This window comes from Felis catus, chromosome B4, assembly GCF_018350175.1.
Source record: "Felis catus isolate Fca126 chromosome B4, F.catus_Fca126_mat1.0, whole genome shotgun sequence".
Lineage (NCBI taxonomy): Eukaryota > Metazoa > Chordata > Mammalia > Carnivora > Felidae > Felis > Felis catus.
The window spans coordinates 136,926,104-136,950,391 of NC_058374.1; the positions used below are offsets into that span (position 1 = coordinate 136,926,104).

The 24,288-nt window shown below is 56.3% G+C and overlaps 1 protein-coding gene across 5 annotated transcripts in view; it reads right to left on the minus strand.

Annotated features, from left to right (window-relative positions):
- Positions 1–7,888: 7,888 nt before the first annotated feature.
- Positions 7,889–24,288, minus strand: part of SHISAL1 (shisa like 1) — a 130,587-nt gene continuing 114,187 nt past the window's right edge. For all 5 annotated transcript variants that reach the window (XM_023257583.2, XM_023257581.2, XM_023257584.2 and 2 more), the window contains exon 5: positions 7,889–13,754. In XM_023257583.2, coding sequence (XP_023113351.1) covers position 13,754 — 1 coding nt within the window. In that variant the 3' untranslated portion in view covers positions 7,889–13,753. The remainder of the gene's footprint in view (positions 13,755–24,288) is intronic.

The following is a 24,288-nucleotide window of genomic DNA, read 5'->3' on the forward strand; positions in this document are numbered from 1 at the left end:
TCCCCTCCTCACCTGAATGTCCCCACCTCCCCTGGCTGTCCCCTCCTCACCTGAATGTCCTCTCCTCACCTGGCTGTCCCCTCCTCACCTGAATGTCCTCTCCTCACCTGGCTGTCCCCTCCTCACCTGAATGTCCCCTCCTCCCCTGGCTGTCCCCTCCTCACCTGAATGTCCTCTCCTCACCTGGCTGTCCCTTCCTCACCTGAATGTCCCCTTCTCCCCTGGCTGTCCCCTCCTCACTTGGCTTCAGGACCCTGAACACTCACTCCCTTGCAAGTGCTTCCTGTGTCTTTGACTTTGAACCCACGCGGTGTCGCAAGACTCAGTCTCCGGACTGTGCCACGTTTTATTAGCCACGGGCTCCCTTAGTGAACCTGCCCTGTGGATTTAAACCCCGTCCAGATGCCAACGACGCCCACAGTGTCCTCCATCCAGCCTGGTCGCCCGACCTCTCCTCCAACCGGGTTTCCCGCTGCTTCCGCCGTCCCTCTTGGATGTCGGGGCCACGTCTTCTCAAGCTCAGCGCGTCCACCACTGAGCCCCCGGCCTCCCAGCCTCCCCGCCCTTCGGCCGCTCAGGCCCAAGTACCTGTGCTCAGCCGTGGCGCCCCTCTCACAGCCCACGTGCCGTGGGCGGGAAACCACGTTGTCCTCTGCCGTCGAAGCACATCCAGGACCCGACCACTCTCCACCCCCCCTGTTTCCACTCTGGTACAAGGCACCTGCCTCCGTGCGCCCGGCGGTCTGTCCTCAGCACGGCGCTCAGAATAGTCCTTCGAGAACAGGAAGCCAGGGCGCCGGGCTGGCTCAGTCGGTAAGTCGAGCACACGACACTTGATCTTGGGGTCGTGCGTTCAAGCCCCATGTTGGGCGTAGAGTTTACTTAATAAATAAATAACCAACCAACCAAATAAATAAAATCTTAAAGAAAAAACAAAACCGGGGGGGGGGGGCTCTGAGCCTGGGTGGCTCAGTCGGTTAAACTTCTGACTTCGGCTCAGGTCATGATCTCCCCACCCGTGGGTTCGAGCCCCGTGTTGGGCTCTGTGCTGACAGCTCGGGGCCTGGAGCCTACTTCGGATTCCGGGTCTCCTTCTCTCTCTGCCCCTCCCCCACTCACACTCTGTCCCTCAAAAATAAATAAAAAAAACCATAACAGAATATACCACTCCTCTTCCTCTGCTCAAAACCTTGCAAAGTCTCCCACTTTTCGCCTGAAATGCAAGTCAAAGTCCTTACAAGTCCTACAATTTTCCTGGACCTTCCCCAGGACCCCCCCACTGCCTCCTTCACCCCCAGTCTCCATGCCGTGAGGAAGCCCGAGCAGCCGCGCGCAGAGAGCCCATGGCCAGCCTTGGGCGGGTGGGGGGGCCTCACGCGGAACCCTCCAGCCATCTCAGCGCCCCAGAGAGCCCCTAGGCTGAGCCCACAGAATTGTCACAGTAAATGGTTGTTGGTATTTTTAGCTCCTACGTTTCGGGGGGTTTCGTACGCAATGATGGACACCTAAACGGCCACCCCCGAGGACCTGGTTTTAAAATGCGCTTTAATGACATGAACACATACATGCAGATATTATGCACAAATGCCAGAATGTGTTAACATATGTGCAATTTGTTTTACTGGCAGTTTTTTTGTTCTGTTTTCCTATTTTGCTTGGCTCCCTTTCCACTTGCCCACACGTCACACCCTATGTCCTCAAACCATGTTGTCTGATTTGTTGGAATATGCACGTCATTACTTCTTGATGTCTATGGACACAGGGGGAGGTCACTGTGCTGCAAAAATGTGGTCGGGGCGCCGGGGCGGCTCAGTCGGTTGAGCGTCTGACTTCGGCTCGGGTCGTGATCTCGCGGTTCGTGGGTTCGAGCCCTCTGTTGGGTTCTGTGCTAACAGCTCAGAGCCCGGAGCCTGGAGTCTGTTTCAGATTCTGTGTCTCCGTCTCTCTCTCTCTCTCTCTCTTCCTAGCACTCTCTCTCTCAAAAATAAGTAAACATTAAATAAAGAAAAAAAATTAGGGCTTGAGTTACGTTTCACTGGTTGTCTGGACTTGAGAAACACTAACATTAATAATGCGAATCAACGTCAAAGTCACGTCCGTGGCTGGGGCATTGGGAAGAGCGCAGACAAATCAAGGAACGAAAACTTGCCCAATTCAGCGAAGAGGGCGTTCGTGCCATGGCCAAAAAAGTCTCAACACGTCTTTGGTTTCACTTTCTACTCTTCTCACGAAAACAGAACGGCCAATGAACGTTCACGTTGGATCTAGACGTGCTCATTGGTTGCAAACCTCGGTGGGATACAGGTACAAGACTTTGGCAAAACCTCAACAAAAGACCCTCTGAGAATGATTTGACTGTATAAAGTTCATGGCCCAGAGTATCGTATATTTTATTATTACTCATAAACTCAGTTCCACACATCCTTTATGTTAGTCAATTTTATGATAAATATAAAGTGCACGCATTTTCTTTGCCCCCTGGAGGAGGCTGGATTGTTTATCACGGAGCCGCACGCCTCTCCGTCCGTCCCCCTGTGGATAAGCGTCTTTTTGTTTCCTTTCCAACACGGAACCCCCTTCCATCCATGCTGGGTCAAATGGGGTATGAATTTTTAATTAAAAAAATTGTTTTGGAAAATTGCTTTTCTTTCTTTTCTTTTCTTTTTTTTTTTAGAGAGAGAGAGAACGGGCATAGAAAGGACAGAGAGAGAGAGAGAGAGAGGGAGACAGAGGATCTGAAGCAGGCTCTGTGCCGACAGCACAGAGCCCGACACGGGGCTCAAACTCACGAACCGCGAGATCGTGACCTGAGCCGAAGTCGGACGCTCAACCAACTGAGCCACCCAGGCGTCCCATAATGTTTATTTATTTTTGAGAGACAGAGAGACAGAGCATGAGCAGGGGACGGGCAGAGGGAAGGAGACACAGAATCCGAAGCAGGCTCCAGGCTCCGAGCCGTCGGCACAGAGCCCGACGCGGGGCTCGAACCCACAAACTGCGCGATCCTGACCTGAGCTGAAGTCGGGCGCTCAATCGACTGAGCCGCCCAAGCCTTTAGAGCCCACCCTTTAGAATTTCTTGCTGAATGTTTATGGTTTTAGGTAAGTCTCTAACGGGAAGTTGGTTTTCACATATGGCTGCAATAGGGTCCAATCGTATTTTCCTCTGGATGGGTAGCCAGTCGGTATCATTCGTAAATACTTGTGGCTTAGTCCAACAACAAAAGCAATTATATATTAATTAGTGATTCCCCACCGGATTGAGACCCTGCTCTGGTGTATTAGGTGCCACACACGCTCACTTATATTTCTGTTATTCCAATCCATTTATCTATTCTCAAGCCCGCCGCCTACGGATTTGATCATAGTGCCTTCGTGGTAGGTTTGCAGTCAACGTTGGGATGAGGTCTTAAGAGTGTTTCTTCGTCTACTGCCTCTCGGTGGCCTTCACATCCGGGAGGCTCCAGGTGAAGACCGCGGGGACGTAAAATGGAAAACGGCTGGATCCCCCCGTCACCTCGCGGAGGGGAGCCTCCCTGCAGCCTGCCCTGACTGCGTCATCTCTGCATGAGCGGTAGGCAACCCTCGTTCTGGCCGCCGCGTAGCCTAACCCGTCCCGGGAAAATCTGTGTTTCTGCGTCAAACAGCTAAAAGATAACGGCATTGGCTTAGCGGCTGGTGGCGGGTGACGAGGAAACAGTGGGTCTGGGGGATGCGGATTCGGCTGCGGATGGGGACGCCTTTACCTGAGCCGGTCCACGTGAACTTACAGCCTATTGAACTTGCAACGCTAAAATGAGATTTGAGGAAGCAGGAGCTGACAAGTTTGCCTTGGCTCTTGACTACAGGCAACACGATGTTGCAAGAAAGCCAAGGAGTGGCTCTTTTTTTTTTTTTAAACTTTTAATGTTCATTTATTTTGAAAGAGACAGAGAGACAGAGAGCCTGTGCGTGAGCGGGGGAGCGGCAGAGAGAGGGGGGTGGAGAGAGAGAATCCCAAGCAGGCTCTGGCTGTCAGCACAGAGCCTGAATGAGGGGCTCAAACTCATGAACCGGGAGATCATGACCTGAGTCAAAGTCAAGAATTGGACGCTTAACCGAGCCACCCAGGCCCCCCAACAAGCGGCTCTCTGTGAGCAGAAATAAAGAGAACGGAGACATTCCAGAAATCCGGGGCTTAGCAAAGTTGGAAAGCCAACAATAACTTGATAAGGGATTTAGAAAGCCTTTAGACAGTAAAGGCTCAAACTATCTCGGGGCGAAAAGCAGATGAAAAAGGTCCCGATAGACTCAAGGTGGCTGCGTTATGTTGTGAGCGAAACATGGGGGCAAAAGGCAAACGAGGCAAGTGGAGACCCGTGACCCAGAAAGACCTTCTGCATTGAGAACATGGAACCCACTAGAAACAAATATGTCAGACAGCGACGACATTTTTAAGGAAACCGTATTGGAAAGGAACCCAAAGCTGGGACTAAAATACAGCGTTGGCTGTTCCCCGGGTCCCCAGTCATCCATGGCGGACAGCTGCCGAGAATCGCACAGCCCCCAAAGGGCGCACTCCCCAAGCCCATTTCAGGTGTGACCAAAGAGCCTGATGGCAGGACATATTCCAGGGCCAGAGAGAACAACCAACAAGGCACTTCCTCTGGAGAAGCCGGATCGAGAAAGCTGCCCCCTTCACCATGTCTGCCCAGCAGGCCGTTGGAATTGCCCCAGAGCAGAGAAGGCCACCTGTGTTCATTGGTTCCCATCTCCACGTGGAAGGGTTCCCTGCAGGTGCCATGACCTTGCTCCATCACTGAATATGGGATCTGTAGAGGAGGCAGGTGACGTCTCTTGCGGCCTGTAGGTGTCCAGACCAAGGGGAGGCGGGACAGACCCTCTGAAGAGCGCCGTGAAGGTCACTTGCTCTAAGAGCCAAGATTCCAAGTTGGATTCTACATGTGGGACAAAGCGTGCCTTGAATATCTGGGGACCCCAGGAAGACTACTTTTCCTAGCTGCCTGGCGGTTAGGTGGGGCTCTGTGTTCCAACCAATGAAATATGAGTGCAAGCGATGCTAGTTACCTCCGGGCCAAAGTGTCCAAGAGCTGATGTCCAGAGCTCACGCTCTGTCCTTCCTCGCCACGGTGACCCTGGTGGCTGCGGGGTGAGATGATGGTGAACAGGATAGAGGTGCCTGAGCCCCTGAGTGATGTATGCTAGAGGGTTCTCACCAACCCCCGCCAGATTTTGCTTGAATGAGATATATATATATATATACATATATATATATATGTATATATATATATATAGTTTTTATGCTTAGCCGCTGGGTTTAATTTATTTTGGATTTCCTCCCTGTACCATCATATCATCTTGAAAGGTGGCATTTTAATTCCTTCTATTTCGGCCTTCACACCTTCGGAAGATTCCTCGTCTCTGCCTCACAGTGCTGCTGGGAGTTCATATTCGACGTGGGACAGAAGTGGCGAGAACAGGTGTCCGGGGCTGATCAGCTCCTGATCTGAAAGGAAAGCTTTCAAGATTTCAGGACTCCAGGTCTGGAAGGTGTCTTCTATACGTTTTTCACAGGTTATCTGCTGTCTGGTTGGAGAACATTCCCTTGCGCTCCCAGCCTGCCCAGCATTTTAAAACTTGAATGGGCACTGATTTTTTTTTTCTGTACCTATTGAGATAATCACATTCTTCCCTTTAATATGCTGATGCTGTGGATTATGGTTATGGTTTCATTTTTTTTGCAGTTTATTTAAAAAATTTTCTTAAATGTTTTTATTTATTTTTGAGACAGAGAGAGACAGAGCACGAGCAGGGGAGGGGCAGAGGGAGAGGGAGACGCAGAATCCAAAGCAGGCTCCAGGCTCTGAGCTGTCAGCACAGAGGCCGACGCGGGGCTCCAACTCACGGACCGTGAGATCATGACCTGAGCCGAAGCCGGACGCCCAACGGACTGAGCCACCCAGGCACCCCTTATTTATTTTGAGAGAGAGAAAGAAAGAGAGGGAGATGGAGAGAGGGGGAGAAAGAATCCCAAGCAGGCTCCGTGCTGTCAGGGCAGAGCCCTACGTGGGGCTCGATCCCATGAACCATGAGATCAGGACCTGAGCTGAAATCAAGAGTTGGACGCTTACCCGACTGAGCCCCCCGCAGGCGCCCCTCTAGTTATTGTTCTCGGATGTTCTACCAACCCGACATTTCTGGGACCCACCTGGAGGTGGGCCTGGAGTTTGCTTGGTGGGAATAATTTGCCTACGGATTCAACTTATTTAATAGTTACAGGGCTCTTTCGACCTCTATTTTCTAGTGTCAGTTTGGGGAACTTGTTTTTCCCAAGTCTCTTATCGGTTTTTATGTTTTTTGGATGTGTGGTGGGGCCTCCTTCTGGATTCCCGGTATTGGGAACTGACGACATCCCTCCCTTGTCCCACACCTGCCCGCGGCTCCCCACTGCCCATTCGATCCAGCCCAAGGCAGTTGGCTGGGCGCCCGCGGCCCTGAGGGATCTGAAGCCGATCATTGTCCCTTGCCATGTGTGGTCCCCTTGCCCCCGGCATAAGGGACAACTGGGGGGACAGAAGGCAGCTTCCCAGGAGCACACTCTTCATTCGGGGTGTTGATCCTGTCCCCTCCTCGGAGCCGGGCGGGGGAGGCGCATGTGTGTGTGTGTGTGTGTGTGTGTGTGTGTAGGGATGGGATTTCGAGATGACCGCTCACAAAGACGTGGGGCGCCTTCAGGGAGAGAACTGGCATTTCCTTCCCTGGTGGCCAGTCTGCTCGCCGCCAGCAGCCCTGCTCGAGCCCCCAGGCAGAGGCGGAGAGGCTGGGAGGAGCGGGGCTGAGGAAGGGGAGGTCACAGACCCTGGGACCTGTCACCTCTGGCTCTGCCGAGGGCAGGGAGCTTCCAGGGAGGCAGAACGGCTGCCTGGGAGGGAGGGGTCTCAGCAGGGACGCTGTGGGGTGGCTTGCTGTTGCAAGACCACGTCCCTGTGTGTGTGTGCGCGCGCGTGTGCGTCTGTGTGCACGCGTGCACAAATGGCTGCATCCTGGGAGCACGGGGCTCCCCAGAGAAGCTTCCATGTGCCCCAAGAACATGCCTGCAGCAGCAAAAGCAGTGACATCCGTCCAGCTCCCTGCCCTCCCCTCCTCTGGTCCCTTTCCTCCCCTCTGGCCGGGATGCCCCCTGCACTGGGGAGGAGAGGGATGTGCCGGGTCTGCCCTCCCCCCACTGGGCCGTGGGACCGGACGCCAGGCTGTCGGGTGTGGGAGGCAGGGCTCCGAATGGCCTTTGAGACCAGAGCTTTGACCTGGCCACATTGTCAACGGGGCTGAGACCCTGGTGGAAAGAGGCCCCCACACGGTCCCCACAGGCGGCAGGTATGGGAGGCACAAAACCCCCGTCTGCCAACAAGTGTGTCTGTCCCTCCTGGAGTGCAGTGGGCGCGGTTGTCCTCCGAGAACCCACGGGCTGGTGGCGGCACTCGGTCACCCAGGGCCACCTTCCAGGCCAGGTGTGGGAATACACGCTGCCCCCCATGCCAGGCCAGGCTCAGGCTTCCCGGAGATAACAAAGGAGCAGGGCCGCCTCGTGCAGCCCCTGTCCCCACCCGCACCTGTGTCCTTGTGGACGCCACCGGCCGGGCCTCGGGGCTCGGCTCCTTTCCGACCTGCTCTTGTCCCTTGGGCAGGGGTCCCCCATCTGGCCTCTCCATCTGCCCTCGGGGCCATGCCCCCGAGGTCTTCCGGATGGACACGTGTGACCAGCTGCCCGTAATGTCACCCCAGACGACTCCCCAGCCTCCTCTTCCAGCCTCCCGGACACAGAGTCACCGATCACGGGGGCAGGCTCCCTCCGGTGAGTTTGAAACATTAAAGCAAGTTTCGACACAGGGAACAGTTGACATGATCCTCCTTTATTAAAACCTAAGGACATCTTTATAAAAACTACTGTATATAAAGACCAAAACAGTGCAGCAACAGTCAGTGTAAAATACATTATTATTATTATTATTATCAGGAATATTACTGGGTTTTTGTTTTTGTTTTTTTTTTTTTTGGTTTTCCCGGTTATCAGCTCCCAGGGAGACCCGGTGCCTGCTCATGGGAAGTCCGGCCACGCAGGAGAGAGGACGCGTTCTTTCCCACCCTCACCCACGTGCCCTTGTCCGGCTGACCCTGGGGTGGACATACCCACCTGGGGGGGGTCCTGCCTTGTTGGGGTGACCGAGCCCCTCACCCTCGGCGTCCCAACTCCGTTATTGCACGTTACTCAGGCTGCCTGCCTGCCTCTCTGCCCGTGATGTGTCCCACCAGTCGGAACACATGACACGGGGGGGGGAAGCAAAAAGTGAGAAACCAAGGTGGGGTTCCAAGAAGACATTCTCTCAGGCCACCAGTTTGGCTCCGCTGGGGGCCCGTGGTGGCAGCGCCGTCTGTAACTTTCAATCACACGCCCCAGCACGCGATCCCCCCTCCCGCCCCCCCCCCGGGGTTCCTCTGACTTCCACGGGATCCTGCACATTTTGGAGGGTGGTTTAGGGCCATTCACAGGGCACCTCATTGCACAAGCCCACTGGGGCCGCTGTTGGCGACGTGGTCCACAGAAACGATGTTCCTGGGAACCCATGACCACTTCTGTGACAGCACTATGAAAGGTGCCTCCCGGAGGTAGCCCCTGCAGCAGCCCTGAATTTCACTCTGTCAAGGGCAAGCTCATTGGGGCTTTGATGCAAAGATAGGAGTTTTCGATACAGTGTGATTAACGGTTAAAGCCGGTCACTCACCGAGCGTCTACCCAGCACCAACTATCTGGCCGGGTCTGGTACTGAAAACTTGGGGGTGGGGCGGGGACAATGCCACCTCCAAGGTCACCATCATGGAGGGGATCCCTATTTGTCTTGTGAATCTGGGCCTTCCTGTTGGACATGACTGGCCAATTCCCAGGGGATCCCAGCCCATGTTCCCTGACATCCCTGTGTTTGGCAGGAACTGCTCCCAGATGCACGCTGGGTTCAGAGCAGGATAAATATTTGTCGAACTGATGAACGAATGCATGCGTGAACGAGTGGATCTTCCAGAACCTTCTGTCTTGCCTAACTGTTCAAGTTCGACATCTGTTTTCCAGGCCACAGCCCCCAAGGTTGCCTACGTTTGTTTAACTCCCATCTGGTGCCGTGTTTATGCCTCAGGCTGGCGGGGGGAGGGGGCCTCAGGTGGTGCTGGCCACATAGCAGGTGTGCAGCGTCTGAGTTCTGTGGGGGGGAAAGGGCATTGCCCCCGCCCGGTGATGGGCTCGGGGGCTGCAGGTGGCAGTGAGCAGTGTCACCACTCACTGGGGGATTGGCTCCCCTCACCCTGACCTTACAGATGGTTGTGGGGACCAGGCAGACGGCATCTGACACCCACCAGCTAAGCAGTAAGATCAGGGGTTCCTGAAAGTCACCTCTACCATTCCGACCCCAGATTTCCACGGCAGAGGATGGGGGGGGGTCTCCCACGGACGTCGCTCTGTGATGTCAAGGCTGCCCCGCCACACAGACAAGAAACGCCCCCGATAACACCACTCGGAGCTGTCACGTCATTCTGGATCGTCGAGGAACCTGCAAATTCACTTCTGAAGAGTCACAGCTCTTCCTGCCCAATCAGCCACGGTGAAAAAATTGAAGTGAACCAGGACACCATGTTTTTAAAGTCTGTGACTCTGGAAAAGGTGGTTTTGGTTTGTTTCCATTTTTGTTTTTGTGTTTGGTGGCATGGGCTCCAGCAGACCCAGCAAATGGGGCGTCAGCTGAGCCGGCGGCCGGGCCAAGGCCGGGGCGGGGGTGATGGGCTGGGGAGGGGTGCGGTGGAGGGTCTGACTCCCCACCTGCTGCGGACAAGGGTCTGGGGATCTGCGTGGGAGACAGTGCCCGGCACGGCCTCACCCATAGTCTCTCTGTGACTGAAATGATCTAAAGACAGCTTCTGATTGGACGGTGAGCCGAGAAGGGTCTTGTGGCCGAAGTCTCTTTGCCCCACCCCTGGCCGTGTTTCTTCCTGTCCCCCCTTTCCGCCCCACCCTCCCCCCAAGCCCTTCCTTCCAGCCCCAGGGCCAAGCTTGCCTCAAGGGTGTTTGGGATGGTGAAAAGAAACCCCACCCGCCCTAGCTAACAGCCCACCTGTCCTGGTAAAGTATCAGGAACCACGGAGACACGGGATCCACGCGCGCGTGTGTGCAGTTAAGGCCCGTTTCGTGTCAGCCGTCCCCCAGGCGGCTGGCGGCTCCGGGCAGGTCTGCGGGAGAGCGGGCTGCTCCTTGAGGCGCGGGCGACGTCAGAGGTCAAGGTGAGGGCGGAGAGGCCCGAGGGTGCTGCCCAGTCCTGGTCCCGAACAGGCGCCCGACCACACCGATTACACCATACACGGCCGACGCTTAAAGCATCGATCGAACTGCTCGTTAATTGCACAGCGTTCCCGGGGTGGGGGGTGGGGGGAGGCCCTTACGGATACGGGGCGTCGGCTACACGGACCGGCCGGCCGGCACCGGGGACAAATTCTTCAGGAAGGTACGTCGTCTTCCCCTTTCTCTGCTTTTTATTTTTCTTTTTGTACTATTATTACTGGCATTGTTACAAATGACGCGGTGATAAGCCAGAAGCTCACAGTAAAAAGGAAACAGAGGCAGCTTGAACACCCGGGTTTGCGAGTCGCTAAAAATAAAAAACACTAACGCGGTAAATCTCTACCGGAACTCGTCACTACCCCGTATCTGGATCTCAGGGATGCGCTACTGACTGGCACGGTGGCCTGCCACAGTAGGATGGGGACAGGTTTTCGCTGGGATGAGCTGGGCTCCTGCCGGTCTTGGAGGAGCCCTTGACACTGGGAGGGATGCACCTGCACACCCGTCCCCGTGCCCGCCGCGCGGGGCGCCTTGTCAGCCCCTCTGGGAGGCCGTGACTGCCGGCCCCTCCCTCTCACGCCCCCCACCCGACCCACACACCCGTCAGGTGACACACGGGCTCGGAGAGGAGCTGGGAAGGGGCGCTGCTGTGGGTCCCCGCCCGCCACGCGCTCTGCCCGGCAGGCTGTCCCGCACTGGCCTGCTGCGTCTTGGATGTCTGCTGAGCTACATATGGGAGGCCTCCGCTCCGACGGAATGTTCCATCCCGAGCCCCCACAGGGTTATCAGTCACTCCCGGAAAAGACTGCTGGTGGGGCCCAAAGCAGAGCCTTGCAAACCGTAATTCTCGGGGCTGCAGATCAGGCGGGTCCGAGCCCCGGCTGGTCTAAGGGATAGCAGCCTCCAGGCCTGGGGGGTGGGGACAGCCGGCCAGCTCCTTCCTGGCCCAGGAGGCACCTCTGAGCGAGCAGCTGTGTGTGGGTCACCCACAACCACGGGATGCCAGACACGCAGCCCCCTACATCCCTGGCCTGACTCCTTCCTCTTCCCGAGGGGTAAACTGAGGGCAGAGGAAGCACAGGACTTGCCCGAGGTCACACTGCTCTTGGGGTAGAGCTGATGTCAGAATCTGGGTCTCTGTGGCCGCCCCACCCCCGACCCTCAGGTCCCCCTGATTCCCGAAGCTCGGCACCTAGGATGCATTCAGGTGAGGGGTGACCCGCCTGGGAGGGGTGGGGCCGGGACGGCTGCCGAGCACCTCTCCAAGGCGCCCCACGGTGTCCGGGGAAGGGAAGACACGCCCAGCCCTACTCAAGACCCCAAGCAAAGTTTTCCCGCATTGCCCCTGCCAAGCCATACGCTCGGGCACCCCAGTCTGGGGAGACGCACAGAAACCGTGCATCTGGTCCCCCACGGCCTGTGGCAAGCCACGGGGGCCATCGGGGTCTCAGCCTTAGTCCACGAAACGAGCAACTTCCCTTCTTTATAGAGCTGTGGAAGGGACAGAGGGTCAGGGTGCACGGAGAGCGCTTCACCCAAGGACGGGCCGTTGTGTGCACAGCCTTACGGACTCCCTCACCCTCCACCCCTTCTGCCCTCCCTCTGGGTCCCGGCCACCCTGGATTTCTCCGGCTCCTCGAAACCATCCAGTGTGTTGCTGCCTCAGGACCTTTGTACTGGGACGCCTTCCCCCTGGCTTTAATGCCCGTGGCTGACTCTCGCTTCTCAGCGAGACGGTCACCAACGGACGGTTTGGACTGAATTCTCTCGGCCACGCACTGGTCGCTATTGGTAGCATCCTCAGTCGTGACCCACTTCTCCCCAGCCGTGAAACCAGCGCCACGAGCAGGGGCCCGCCCGCTCACTTGCTGTGTCTGAAGGGCAGATAGTCCGTGTGCAAGAACACTGGGTCTGGCTAGGTGAGGAGGTGCCATCAGGGGACACCCGTGTATCGAGCAGGGGCCACCGAGTCAAGAGCTGGGGGAGGTCTGGTCATCGCTGACACCAGCAGGACGAGGGTATCTACGCTGGCAGTGTGGCCTTGGGGGATTCATGTGATCATTTCCGGGGCAATGCCCTTCCGTGTGTGCCCTGGGCCAGCAGGGGTGGGGGTGGTGGTAGGGAGCTCTGCGGACGGATATCACAGGCATCGGGTTTCTGGAAGTCTCACCTTAAACTAGAATGGTTTCTAGAAACGTCCCCCTCCCCGGGGGCTCCCACAGCCCCCTGTCCGGCACAGATCTGTGTGTCTGTCTATCCCATCAGATGGTGGCCCCACCAGGGCAGAGGCAAAGCCCGCCTGCCTCAGGGCCGGTCCCCATCACGGCCCAGCCTGGGGCCTGACACACAGCAGGTGCTTAACCAGGATGTGCTGTGTGGATGCGGGTTTCAGGGCAGTGGTGGGCGGAGAACTCGGGGCGACAGCCAGTCCGCCGAGAAGCCACTGGCGAGATTTCCCAGGGACTACGCTGGGGGTGCCCTGGGCTGGGGAGCTTGGGCTTTGGGTTCCCACACCCCTAAGATCAAACAGAGGGGACGGTCTCCTCCTGGCCTGGTGACCCTGGCACCTTCATTCCTCAGAGCCGTTTCTGCAGGGGGCTCCCCACACCCCCCTCCCAGGCGGCGGCAGAGCGTGCGCACAAAGACACGCGGCCGAGTGCCTGCGCCATGGATGGCCCAAGACGCGTCTCCTGTTACCACGTTGTGGCAGGAATAAATTCCAGAAGCACAAACCCTCACTAGCATCTGCGAAGCCCCAGTGGCCTCTGAGACACCGCTGATGGCAGCTGGGTCCCAGCTGCCAGCCGTGGCGAAAAGCTTGCCCCGGGACGCCGGCAAGGACCCCCGGCACAGGGGACCTCTGCCCATAAGAAGACTCGGGGACCCCAACAGAGACTCAGCAAACAAAAGAACACCCCAAATCGCGCGCACACACGCACACACACACACACACACACACTCACATTCAGTATTCTGACACGGAAAGGCCCACGGGCCACAACTGGAGGGAGCAGAGGCAAGGGGCCCACGGGTACATCGCACAGGCTTGCATTAGAGTGGCTCTGTGTTGCCCGTCCTGAGTCCACGTTGGCGTCACCTCTCAGAAGCCACCAGCCCAGAACGGGACTATTGCTTGCGAACGGGTGGCTCACGACCCCCTCCCTCCCTTACGGCCCCCGGCCCCCACCCCTGAGTTTGCTCCTAGTCTTAGAAGTCCGCGGAAGGGGGTTTGGGGCACAGGTGGCATTCCCTCCTGTGCCACCGCTGCAGCCACCTCGGCTCTCCCTGGGGTCTCTGCTGACGTGGTTCTTCTCGGAGGTCGTGCCGGGCGCTTCGGGTCTCACCTCCCCCATCCTGAGGCACGGCGAAAGGGTTTTCTGGGGAAGGAGAAGGAAAGAAAACATCACCTGGTGTCTCCTCCGTGGGGACTCACTGAGGACCTTTCTGCTGGGCCTCAGTGGCAGGAGAAGCCAGGTTTTCTCCGAGTACGTGACTTCTGGATACTGAGAACCATTTGGCTTTAACACGGGGAGCAGGACGATCACGTCCGCCACCACTACGGCCCCATCCAGGACCAGCACCCGTGGCCCATGCGATAAGACAAGAAAAAAGCACAGTGTCTCAGGAGTGGAAAAGAAGAAACTGAATCACAACTAACAGCAGACAAGGTACACAGAAAATCCAAGAGAATCAACAGGGTAATTGTTAGGACAGAACGCAGATACAGAGATACGACTTTCAATCCACGAGACATCAGATTCACCTCCAAAGCCCGATGGTGTTTATCTGTGGCAACGATTACCAGAGTGACCACGTGTCTCAGCTTGGGTCATCCCAGATAACACCAGCTGTTCTGACATAATTTTTAATACTGTTCCCCTTCCGGGCTAGTAAGGATTTTCATTTGGATGATAAACCATACAGTCACCCTTGCTATAAAAAACTAGAAGACACTAAGAACAGGCACCAATACCACTCACGATCGTAATAAAAACCATTGTGAACCTTGGAATCACGTCACTGGATGCGACCATATCCTACGAAGCGATGGGGCGGAAACCAGGGTGCTCCCGGCACAGGGACGGGCCGAGAGACCCATGGGGCAGGGGCAGGAGTGCAAACACTGGCCCACAGGGCACTCACAGCTTTGAACAGCAGCGTCGCGATGGCACTGTGAGTCCTCTGTCCCACATCCATTCAAAGGGGTAACGGCCTAGTCGCAGACACTTACCTTCCCAGACTTCCTGGCAGACGGGCTGGTCACGTGACCCAGTCCCGTGTAGGCGGAAGTCCACTGCGGAGGGGACATGAATCCAGGTAAGAGCGCGAGAAGGAGGGACACTCGCTAATGCAGGTGACGTGGGGGGCCGGGAGGAACCTGGTTCCGGTGCTGGGTCCTGACAGCTCACCTCCATGCCAGGGCGGCTGGGCTTCTGTTACGCGCATCTGATCACGGCTCTTAACCGATAAGCCATCGTCAATCAAGCCCCAGGGTGTGTGAGGGGGGCCAAGGCCGGGGAGTTGAGGGCGGGGTTCTGACAAGGCCAGCACAGCCCATCCTTCCAGAGCAGGCGAGAGGCCGAGAAGCAGGCCAACCTCCCTGCTCTGCATCCGCGGGGACACGTGCGTGGGCGCAGGGTAGGGGTTCCACAGAGCCTCGTCCTCTGCCCGGAGCAAAGCCAGGTCCAGTGACCCCCCCCCCCACCTGCTTTACCTTTCTCCATAGCATCTACCAAGTTTACTTACTGGTCCAATTTACTATGTGTCTCCCCAGCTAGAAAGTAAGCCACGAGGGGACCAAAGGGTTTGAGTTCTGTGTTCACTGCTGTATTCTCAGGGGCTGGGACGGTAATCGGCAGGCACATCACAGGGGTGTCCTACATACGTGTTGAAGGATGCACGAACCAAGAACGGAAAACCCAGATGAACCATCTTTCAAGTTTCCCATCGTCTTTTGGAGCCTCTTTTTGGAACCGGGTACTCGCGAGTCCTTATATATAAATTACTCGAGGACCAAGGCCAACCGGGGGGAGCACGGCAAGGGCCCTGGCAGCGAGAATCTATTTAACGGCAGGACCGCCTGAGACAAAGCCGAGGGTCGTGACTATTATAGGAAAGAAGGAAAGCGAAAACAGAGGGCCGGTGTAAATGATAACGGATAGGAGGGTAGAGGTGAGACGGAAGGAGGGGATATCCCATCAACCACGTCTTCGTCACTTACGTTCAGGGGTCTGAAGAATCGTTCCGAGGTTTCAGTAAAATTAGACGCACAACAGTAAACAGAAAAAAAAAATCATAAAACACAAGCAACCAAAAGCATTTGGCGGAAGGGAGAGAAGGGGAAGGAAAACAGAAATATTCGGATTTGGACATCCTTCATATGTAGGGAGAAAATAAACATGGTCTAAAGAAAGAGAGAATTAAGGGTGTCCTATCGCAGCATAATTATAAAGATAACCACAGGATCAAAAACACAGCCTTGCAAATTGTCACAAGACACAGACACAAAAAATGAAACAAAGAAAACAGAGACCATATGGCGAAAATTGACAAACCTCCACAAACGCGAGTAAAGCGGGAAGCCCATCACAAACCATGACAGAACTAACACCAAATGTAGCTGCCACGTCAGGAAATGCTAATGAGCCATACACACTCGCTTAAAAAAAAAAAAAAAAAAAAAAGACTCTCAGACCAGATGACAAACAAGGTCTCCTGAAGGCAGAACGGGGTCACGTGGGTGTAACGTAAAAGGCTGGGCAGATGGCAGGGGTCTTGATCCGAATCTTAGGTAAAACTGGAGTCTAGCAGGAGAAAAAGCACAGCTCTGGGGGGGGGGGGTCGATCAAGGATGAGTCACCACGAGGATCTCAGAGTAAGGGGTGTCTGTGCACCAGATAACACGGCCTCTGCCTTACGGGGCCAGAACTGCTGGAAATGTAGGAAGCAGGAGACACATTGGCTAGTAGTTGTGCATTTTTTACAAACGTAAATGAAAATACATATTTTTTTGATTTCAGAGAGAGAGAGCACGCGCGAACGAGAGTGTGCATGCAAGCCGGGGAGAGGGGCAGGGGGAGACAGAGAGAATCCCAAGCAGGTTCCACGCTCGATCCCAGCACCCTGGGATCATGACCTGAGCTGAAATCGAGTCGGACGCTCAACCCACTGCGCCGCCTAGGGGTCCCACTGCTACTCACGCGTTTTGATTAACCTCTCTGTCCATTACAGAGTAAGTTGACAAATAAATGTGTGTGTATGTGTCGTGTGCAGATGTGTGCGTGTGTGTGCGCATTCAACACAATCTGCCTTCTATTCAAAGGGTCTTGAAAACAAACGCACAGAAAATGACTATCAGACCACGAAGAGAGCAAACTCCCAACTTCAACAAGGAGATAACGTTCTCTGATCACGATACACTAGAATTTGAAAGCATTTACAACCAAACCACAAATCAAAGCCAACTCTACCACCAAGACGTTTAGAAACTCTCTAGTAACTCTTGGGTCCAAGAGAGAGCCAGGGAATTCAGATTCCAGAAACTGGGGACCATAATAAAAATGAAAATAGCACATCTCAGAACCTGTGGGATGCTGAGGAGATGCTCAGAGGAAAATTTACAGCTTTAAATACTGGTATTAATAGACAGGACATGAATTAATGATCCCACTCAGAAAATTAAAAAAGAAAGGCCAGGGGCGCCTGGGTGGCACAGTCGGTTAAGCGTCCGACTTCAGCCAGGTCACGATCTTGCGGTCCGTGAGTTCGAGCCCCGCGTCGGGCTCTGGGCTGATGGCTCAGAGCCTGGAGCCTGTTTCCGATTCTGTGTCTCCCTCTCTCTCTGCCCCTCGCCCGTTAATGCTCTGTCTCTCTCTGTCCCAAAAATAAACGTTGAAAAAAAAAATTTAAAAAAATAAAAATATAAAAAAAAAAAAAAAAAAAGAAAGGCCAAACAAACTCCAGGAAAAAGCAACTGCTACCTTAAAAGTGAAATTAAGTTGGAGCGCTGGCCGAGGTGGCTCAGTCGGTTAAGCGTCTGACTCTTGGTTTCAGCTCAGGTCATGATCTCATGGTTTGTGACCTCGAGCCCCGCGTCGAGCTCCACGCTGACAGCACAGGGCCGGCTTGGCGGCTTGGGATTCTCTCTCTCTCTCTCTCTCTCTTCCTCTCTCCGCCCCTCCCCCGCTCTCTCAAAGTAGATAAACACTCCTTAACAAAACTGAAATGAACTTAAAGACAAAGGCAGGAAGGAATAAATAAATAAATGCAATTTCTGGTTCTTTGCAAGACACTGAGACGTGAGCTGTGGCTGAATCGAAAAGGCAGGAGGAGGGAGTGACCGCTGGCTTTCCATTTCCGCTGTCCCTCGGCCCCCGCAGACAGGCTTTTGTCCCAACCACTCTGCGGAATTTGCCCTTGTCAAGGTCACCCAAGGCTTCCGTGTTGCTAAATCCCGTGGTCGATTCTGGTCCTTTTCTCCCTTCCCCTCCCCCCCCCGCCCGCCTCCGCCAGTGGGGTCGCCACAGGGTCACTCCTCTTGTCTCCGCGACACTCCGGAACCTCTCCCGGTTCTCCTTCTGCTTCTCTGGTCACCGCTGCTCACGCTCCTCTCCACGTCCCTTCCCCCCTTCCCCTCCCTTCTCCTCTCCACCTCCATCGCCCCTGAGGAGCTCATCTCCTCCCGGGGGCTCAGACACTATACATCGAGGGCTCTCTGACCTCAGGGATTTCCAAACTGTCCACTTGGCATCACCAACTGGAGATTCACCGGACATCTCAAACGTAACCTGCTCTAAACTAAAACCCGGATCTTCTTCCCCAGTCGGCCTTCCCACGATGGTCCTGACCTCAGGAAATATAAGTCCATCCTTCCTGTGGCCCGCACCGGAGCCCCAGGGCTATGTCTGGCCCCCTCTTCCCTCAAAGCCCACTCTGATCCGTTAGCGGGCCCGCCTTCTGCTGTACCCGTGAACCACATGCTTCCTGCGCCCCCTTCTCCCACCGCGGGTCGGTCCCACAGGTTTCCTGCAGTGGCTTCCTTGGGACCCTGGGCCAGAGGGACCCTGTGAAACCCGAATCAGGTTATGTCACCGCTCGGCTCAAAATCCTTCAGGGCCCCCGTCCCATCAGAGAGGAAGCCAAAACCTTCTCTCTCCATCGCCTCTGATCAAGCTCTTGTCTTCTCTCTCTTGTTCACTCCACCCTGACCCGGATGCCTCATTTCGTGGGTCAGCTCGACTGGGCAGTGGGGGTGGAGCCAGGTATCTGGGCAAACATGATTCTGAGTGCGTCTGCTCCGGTGTTTCTGGATGAGACTCGCATCGGAATCAGGTGACTGTGTAAAGCTGACCGCCCTTCCCGGTCCATCGAAAGCCTGAATCGGACAAGCTGGCTGACCGGGGGAGAGTCCCCTCTCGGCCTGGCGTCTTCCGACTGGGACGTCGGTCTTCTCCGGCCTTCAGCCTGGGATGCGTACCGGCCCGCGCGCACCATCCGCTCTCCCGGGTCTCCACCTTGCCAACTGCAGATCGCGGGACCGCGTAGCCTCCAAAACTGCACGAGCCAATTCCTTGTAGTAAATCTTTTTATGTATCTGCACCTGTACTCACAGGGTGTCAGTATCTATTTCTATAGCCTATCCGTATCTACAGTGTATATATATCTACAGCGTGCCTATATCTACATCTGGAGTGTATCTCTACGTATATGTGTATCTGTGTCTGTATCCACATCTCTCCTATTGGTTCCGTTTCCCGAGGACCCAGGCACCCATCTCTTCTCCCAGAGAGACACATGACTTATTCCCTCATGGCCTTCAAGTCACCTGTGCCTGACACCCTCTCTGACCACCCTAAGAAGCTGCATTCTGTCTCCAATTCCTTCCGTGCTATGCTGTTTTGCTCTAGCACCAACTCAAATCTAGCCGTGCACAGGTGTTACCCACGTAGGTTTAAAATCCTCTGCGCCTAAAAGCAGGCGTTTCATCGGTTTGGTCGACTACCATATCCCCAGGGCAATAATGACGCTGGGCACACAGCAGGTGCTCGGCAAACCGAGGTGAGCAGACAGATGATCAGAGAGGAGCGAGGGAGCCCGCCCGCTCAACTCCGTCCAACGACATCAGAAAACCTCGACGAAATGAGTGAAGTGCCAACAAAACAGAAATCACCCCCAAGGATCCAGGAAAAGAGCATCTAAGCAGACCGATTGCCAAGTGGAGAGACAAAAACTGTCACATCGCAAATCCAAAGTCAAAAATAAGATCAACGCAAATCAAAGCCATCGTGAGAAAGCATTCCGGGCCACCAAACGGGACCCTTCCGCGTGCTCGCACCCACCACTTCGGCAAAGACCAAAAAGGTGTGCGCTCCTCGTGTTTGCTGGTTTGTGGGGCTGGTGGGGGGGGGGGGGGGGGGTGGGGGGGACCTCTGCCTCGTTGCTACAGTAGCAGAGACATCAAGGTCATTTCCGGAAGGCTGTCTGACGTGCTGCAGAGTTACAGACGCACATGCCCTCTGACCCCGCAACTCCATTTCACAATCATCCCCCAAATCTGCGCGCAAGGGCGAAGGATGTACAAGCCCGTTCGCTGCAGCAACGCGGGCAACGGCGGGAGGTGGGGATCAATGACATGGCCGTCAGTAGGGCACCGGTTCAAAAGCAATGGCTCCCCACGCGTGGAGAGGGAGGCCGACATCAGAAAGGACAGTCTGTCGCCGCCCCCAGGCCCCACGCCCACACACCTCCTGTCCTCTGGTGTCTGTCTTAGCCATGGTCGGGGTTGGTGACTTTAATCCTGTCTACGTGCCGAGGCCTCTTCCCCGGACTTCATTCTGGAACATCCAACCACCTCCTGGCTGTCCCCTTGGGTACCCAGCTGGCATCTCGTCCTCGACACGCCCGAAACCGAACTCCTAGGCTTCCTTCTAAACCCGCTCCTCTTCGGTCCCCTTTTCGGCTGATGGCAGCTCTTTTCTTGCACACCCAGGTCCAACCCGCCAGCCAGTATCTTGTCGTTTCAAAATACACGCGGAACCTAACCGCTTTCCCTGCCGCCGCCCTGGTCCAAGCCGCCGCCCTCGAGAATTTCAATACTCTTAGCTGATTTCTCTGCCCTTACCTCCCGACAGTGCATTCTCGACACGGAAGCCAGAGTTCTCTGTGCTTCTTATATATTTTTGAAATATAGGGGGCGTGGGGCGCCCGGGTGGCTCAGTCGGTTAAGCGTCCAACTTTGGCTCAGGTCACGATCTCGCGGTCCGTGGGTTCGAGCCCCGCGCCGGGCTCTGTGCTGACAGCTGGGAGCCTGGAGCCTGCTTCGGATTCTGTGTCTCCCTCTCTCTCTCTCAGCCTCTTCCCTGCTCATGCTCTGTCTCTCTCTCTCCAAAATAAATAAGCATTTAACAATTTTTTAAAAAGATATAGGGGGCCCCTGAGTGGCTCTGTTGGTTAAGCGTCTGACTCTTGATTTCAACTCAGGTCATGATCTCAGGGTTCGTGAGATCAAGTCCTGCGTCGGGCTCCGTGCCGAACGCATGGAGCCTGCTTGGGAGTCTCTCTCTCCCTGTCTCTCTCTCTCTGCTACCCAACCCCCCTGCCCACTCGAGCTCTCTCCCTCCAAAATAAATAAATAAATGTTACAAATAAATAAATCTTTTCTGCTTGAAAGTCTCTAATGGCTTCTTATTACCAAGGCTCTGGTGTCTCTCCATGGTGCCCCCCATACTTTCCCGACGTGGTCTCCTGCCTCCTTTGTCTTCCTCTCCAGCCCTCTTAGGGCTTCTTAGTTGTTCCTCCAACATTCCTGGGTGCCCCTGCCTCAGGGCCTTTGCACTTGCCGTCTCCTCTGCCCAGGCTGCTCTCCCAGACATCTGTGCACGGCTCATTTTCTCAGCAACCTCAGGTCTCGGTGCAGATGGCTCTTCAGGGAGGCCTTCCTGACCCACCTGCACCCCCGACCCCCTGCTCACTGCCACACTCTTCACATTCCTTCATTTGAGGACCGTCCGCCTTCCCGCCACCACATCTGTTCCCTAAGAGCAGGGCTTATCTGATGCAGGGTTTTCTGCTCTATCCCAGCCCTGGGGACTTAGCTGGGGGGGGGGGGGGGAGGCCTGGATGATTCAGACTCTGGCCTTGGCAGCTGCATCTGGAGAGGCAGACAGTGACATCAGGCAGGGAAATGCTGAGACAGAGGAAGCCCCAGGGGCTCAAGGAAGAGGAAGTGTGAGGACGCTTGTGGAGGAACTCCAGGTGGTTGTCTAGACCTTGCTTGGCTTCCCCCAGGGACAGGGAGCTCACTAGCCCACAGCCCATTGCTTTGTACTGTTCAGTTAGCTGGGAAACCTTTATCATATGGGCCGAATCCTTCCCGTAGCTCCCCTCCCCGCCTCTGGTGGCCCTTCTGAGACACGGAGGCAGCAGGAATGTCCTTACTCGTCTCTGCTCTTCAGCTGACGTGGAAATGAGGCTCCCCTTTCTCTGAAGGGAGGCGGCATTACCCGTGACCCTGGCCAGGGCCTCCAGGAGGCAGTCCCTGCTTCTGGGCCCCGCGATCAGGCCAGCCTCTGTATGTGCCCAGAGAGACTAAAGCTGCTCCAGCGACCACCTGGGGGGAGGTGAGTGAGGCCAGCAGGTGCGAAATTCAGGCCGGGGGAACCGAGTCGGGGGCGCTGGGGTGGGGCATGCTGGGGCCTCTTGTCATTGCTCTGTGCACAGGCCGGGCAGTGGGACGTGGCGTTTATTGCATTATACATTTTATGTATGTTCTTTTTCTACGCTTATTTATTTTGAGAGAGAGAGAGAGAGAGAGAGAGAGAGAGAGAGAGAGAGAGAGACTGCATGAGTAGGGGAGGGGCAGACAGAGAGGGAGAGAGAGAATCCCAAGCAGGCTTCACACTGTCAGGGCAGAGCCCCCCTCGGGGCTCGAACCCACCAACTGAGAGATCATGACCTGAGCCGAAATCGAATGGAAGCTCAACGGACCGAGCCCCCCGGGCGCCCCTTACGTATATTCTTTTGCACAAAGTGAAATATTTCGAAATCAATGGCATTAAAAAAAAAAATTGGTCAGGGTTTCTTCAAGGGTAAAGTTTAGAGGCCTTAGCGGGCACTCGGGGCCTTCCACCACCAGACTCCGACTACTGTGTCCACATCTGTGCTCCCCTCTCCAAAGCCTCTCCAGAACGCCCGAGTTTGCTCCCACAGGCTGGGGACACCGCCCCTTTCTCTACGTGGCAAACTCCTACTCATCCTTCAAGACCCTGCTCACAGGGCACCCCCTCCATGCGGCTTGTCTTGGTTACAGTACCACAGGGCCCTGGAGACGGGCTGGGGGTGGTGACTGCCCCTGGCCTTGGGGGGCAGGCCTGGGTTCAGATCTCAGGTCTCTCCCTCGCAAGCCGTGTGACCCTGGGCGAGTCACTCAACCTCTCTGGGCCTCAGAACCCACCCGATTGCCACTCCTCACTGCTGGCCAACGGGGCCTCTCACTGCCAGCTCTGGCCTGGCCCATCTGGACACAGCAGGGCCCGTCACCCCAGGGCAGTCCATGCACGTCAGGAACACTGCACCTCAGGACAAAGAGTCAGCCAATGTCAGCTTCTGTGGCACTCACATCGCGGTCACGCAGGGAGCTCCCGTCCGTGAGGGCAGGAAGCCGATCGATCGGCCGGCTCCTGTCCCTGAGAGCCACCCGCCCCTGCCCTTGGGGGCCACCGGTCCTCCCGGGCGCCTTGCGGGTGGCCTGGCCCAGGGTCACCAATGCTCCTTTCGCTCAACACCAGTGTCCACACCTAAGCCCTCACCGGCCGCACCTTCTGCCAGGCCTGGTTGGGTGCTGGGGGCACAGACCTGAGCCAGGGGTGGGCCCTGCCCTTCGGGGCTCAGAGCTGCTGGGGGAGCCGCACGGGGACCCGCAAACAAGAGCGGGAGGTCCGCGCTGTGCCAGCGCAGAGTGCCCGGGGGCCGTGCCTGGTGCCGAGGTGGAGGTGGGGCTCAGGGAGAGCCCTGGGGGAGCCGGGGGAGCTGGTGTCGAGCTGAACCCCCGAGCAGAGTCAGGAAGATGAGGAAGGGACGCAGGGGGGAGGGCACGGCCTGAGCCGAGGCCGTCCAGGGGCTCAAACGGTGCAGCACAGACGCTCCAGTCAGGGGTGAGTCTGGGGGGTTGCCGGCCACCAGGCACTTCCATGCCAGGCGAAGGCACTGGGACGTGACCCTAGGGCCCCGAGAGCAGCAGACGTGGAAGCCGCCACTCCCCCCCCCCCCACTTCCCTGGCTGTAATAAGGGCGGGGGTCGGGGCCAGGGTCAGGGGTCAGGGCGCTTGGGCTGGGTGTTTCTTCTGTGCCAGCGCTTTCCACGCACAGTCTCGCCGAGCTCTCCCACAGCCCTGCGAGGGGGGAATGTTATTTCCTCCGCGTACAGATGGGGACACTGAGGCCGGGGGGGGGGGTCACGCAACCCGCGCATGTGTGGAGCCGGGAGGGCGAGCAGCCTGGGCCGCCGGCTGCTGTGTGCGCCCATCGCCCATCGCTCTGACGCAGGGCAGTGGCCTGGCAGGCTGGGGGCAGGGAGCTGGGGGGGGGGAGGGGGCGGGGGGGGGGGAGGCGGTGCAGAGAGAGCTGCGAACCGGCAGCAGCGGGGGGAGGGGGACCCACCAGGATGACGAGTGTCCCAGCTGGTGTCTGCGTCCTAATTGGGACGATAAGACAGAGCACCTGGCAATTTGAATAACAATGAACGCTTCCAGAAGGCTGAGAGAGTCGGTAACAATAACGCTTAGCTGACAGAGGCAGGAGTCAGGAGACCCAACATGACTCATTGCCTGGGGGAGGGGGGGGGACCGCAGACAGTGCGCCCCTCCAGGGCGGGGGTACTTCCGTCTGCGTCTGCGTGGCACTGACCATATATCC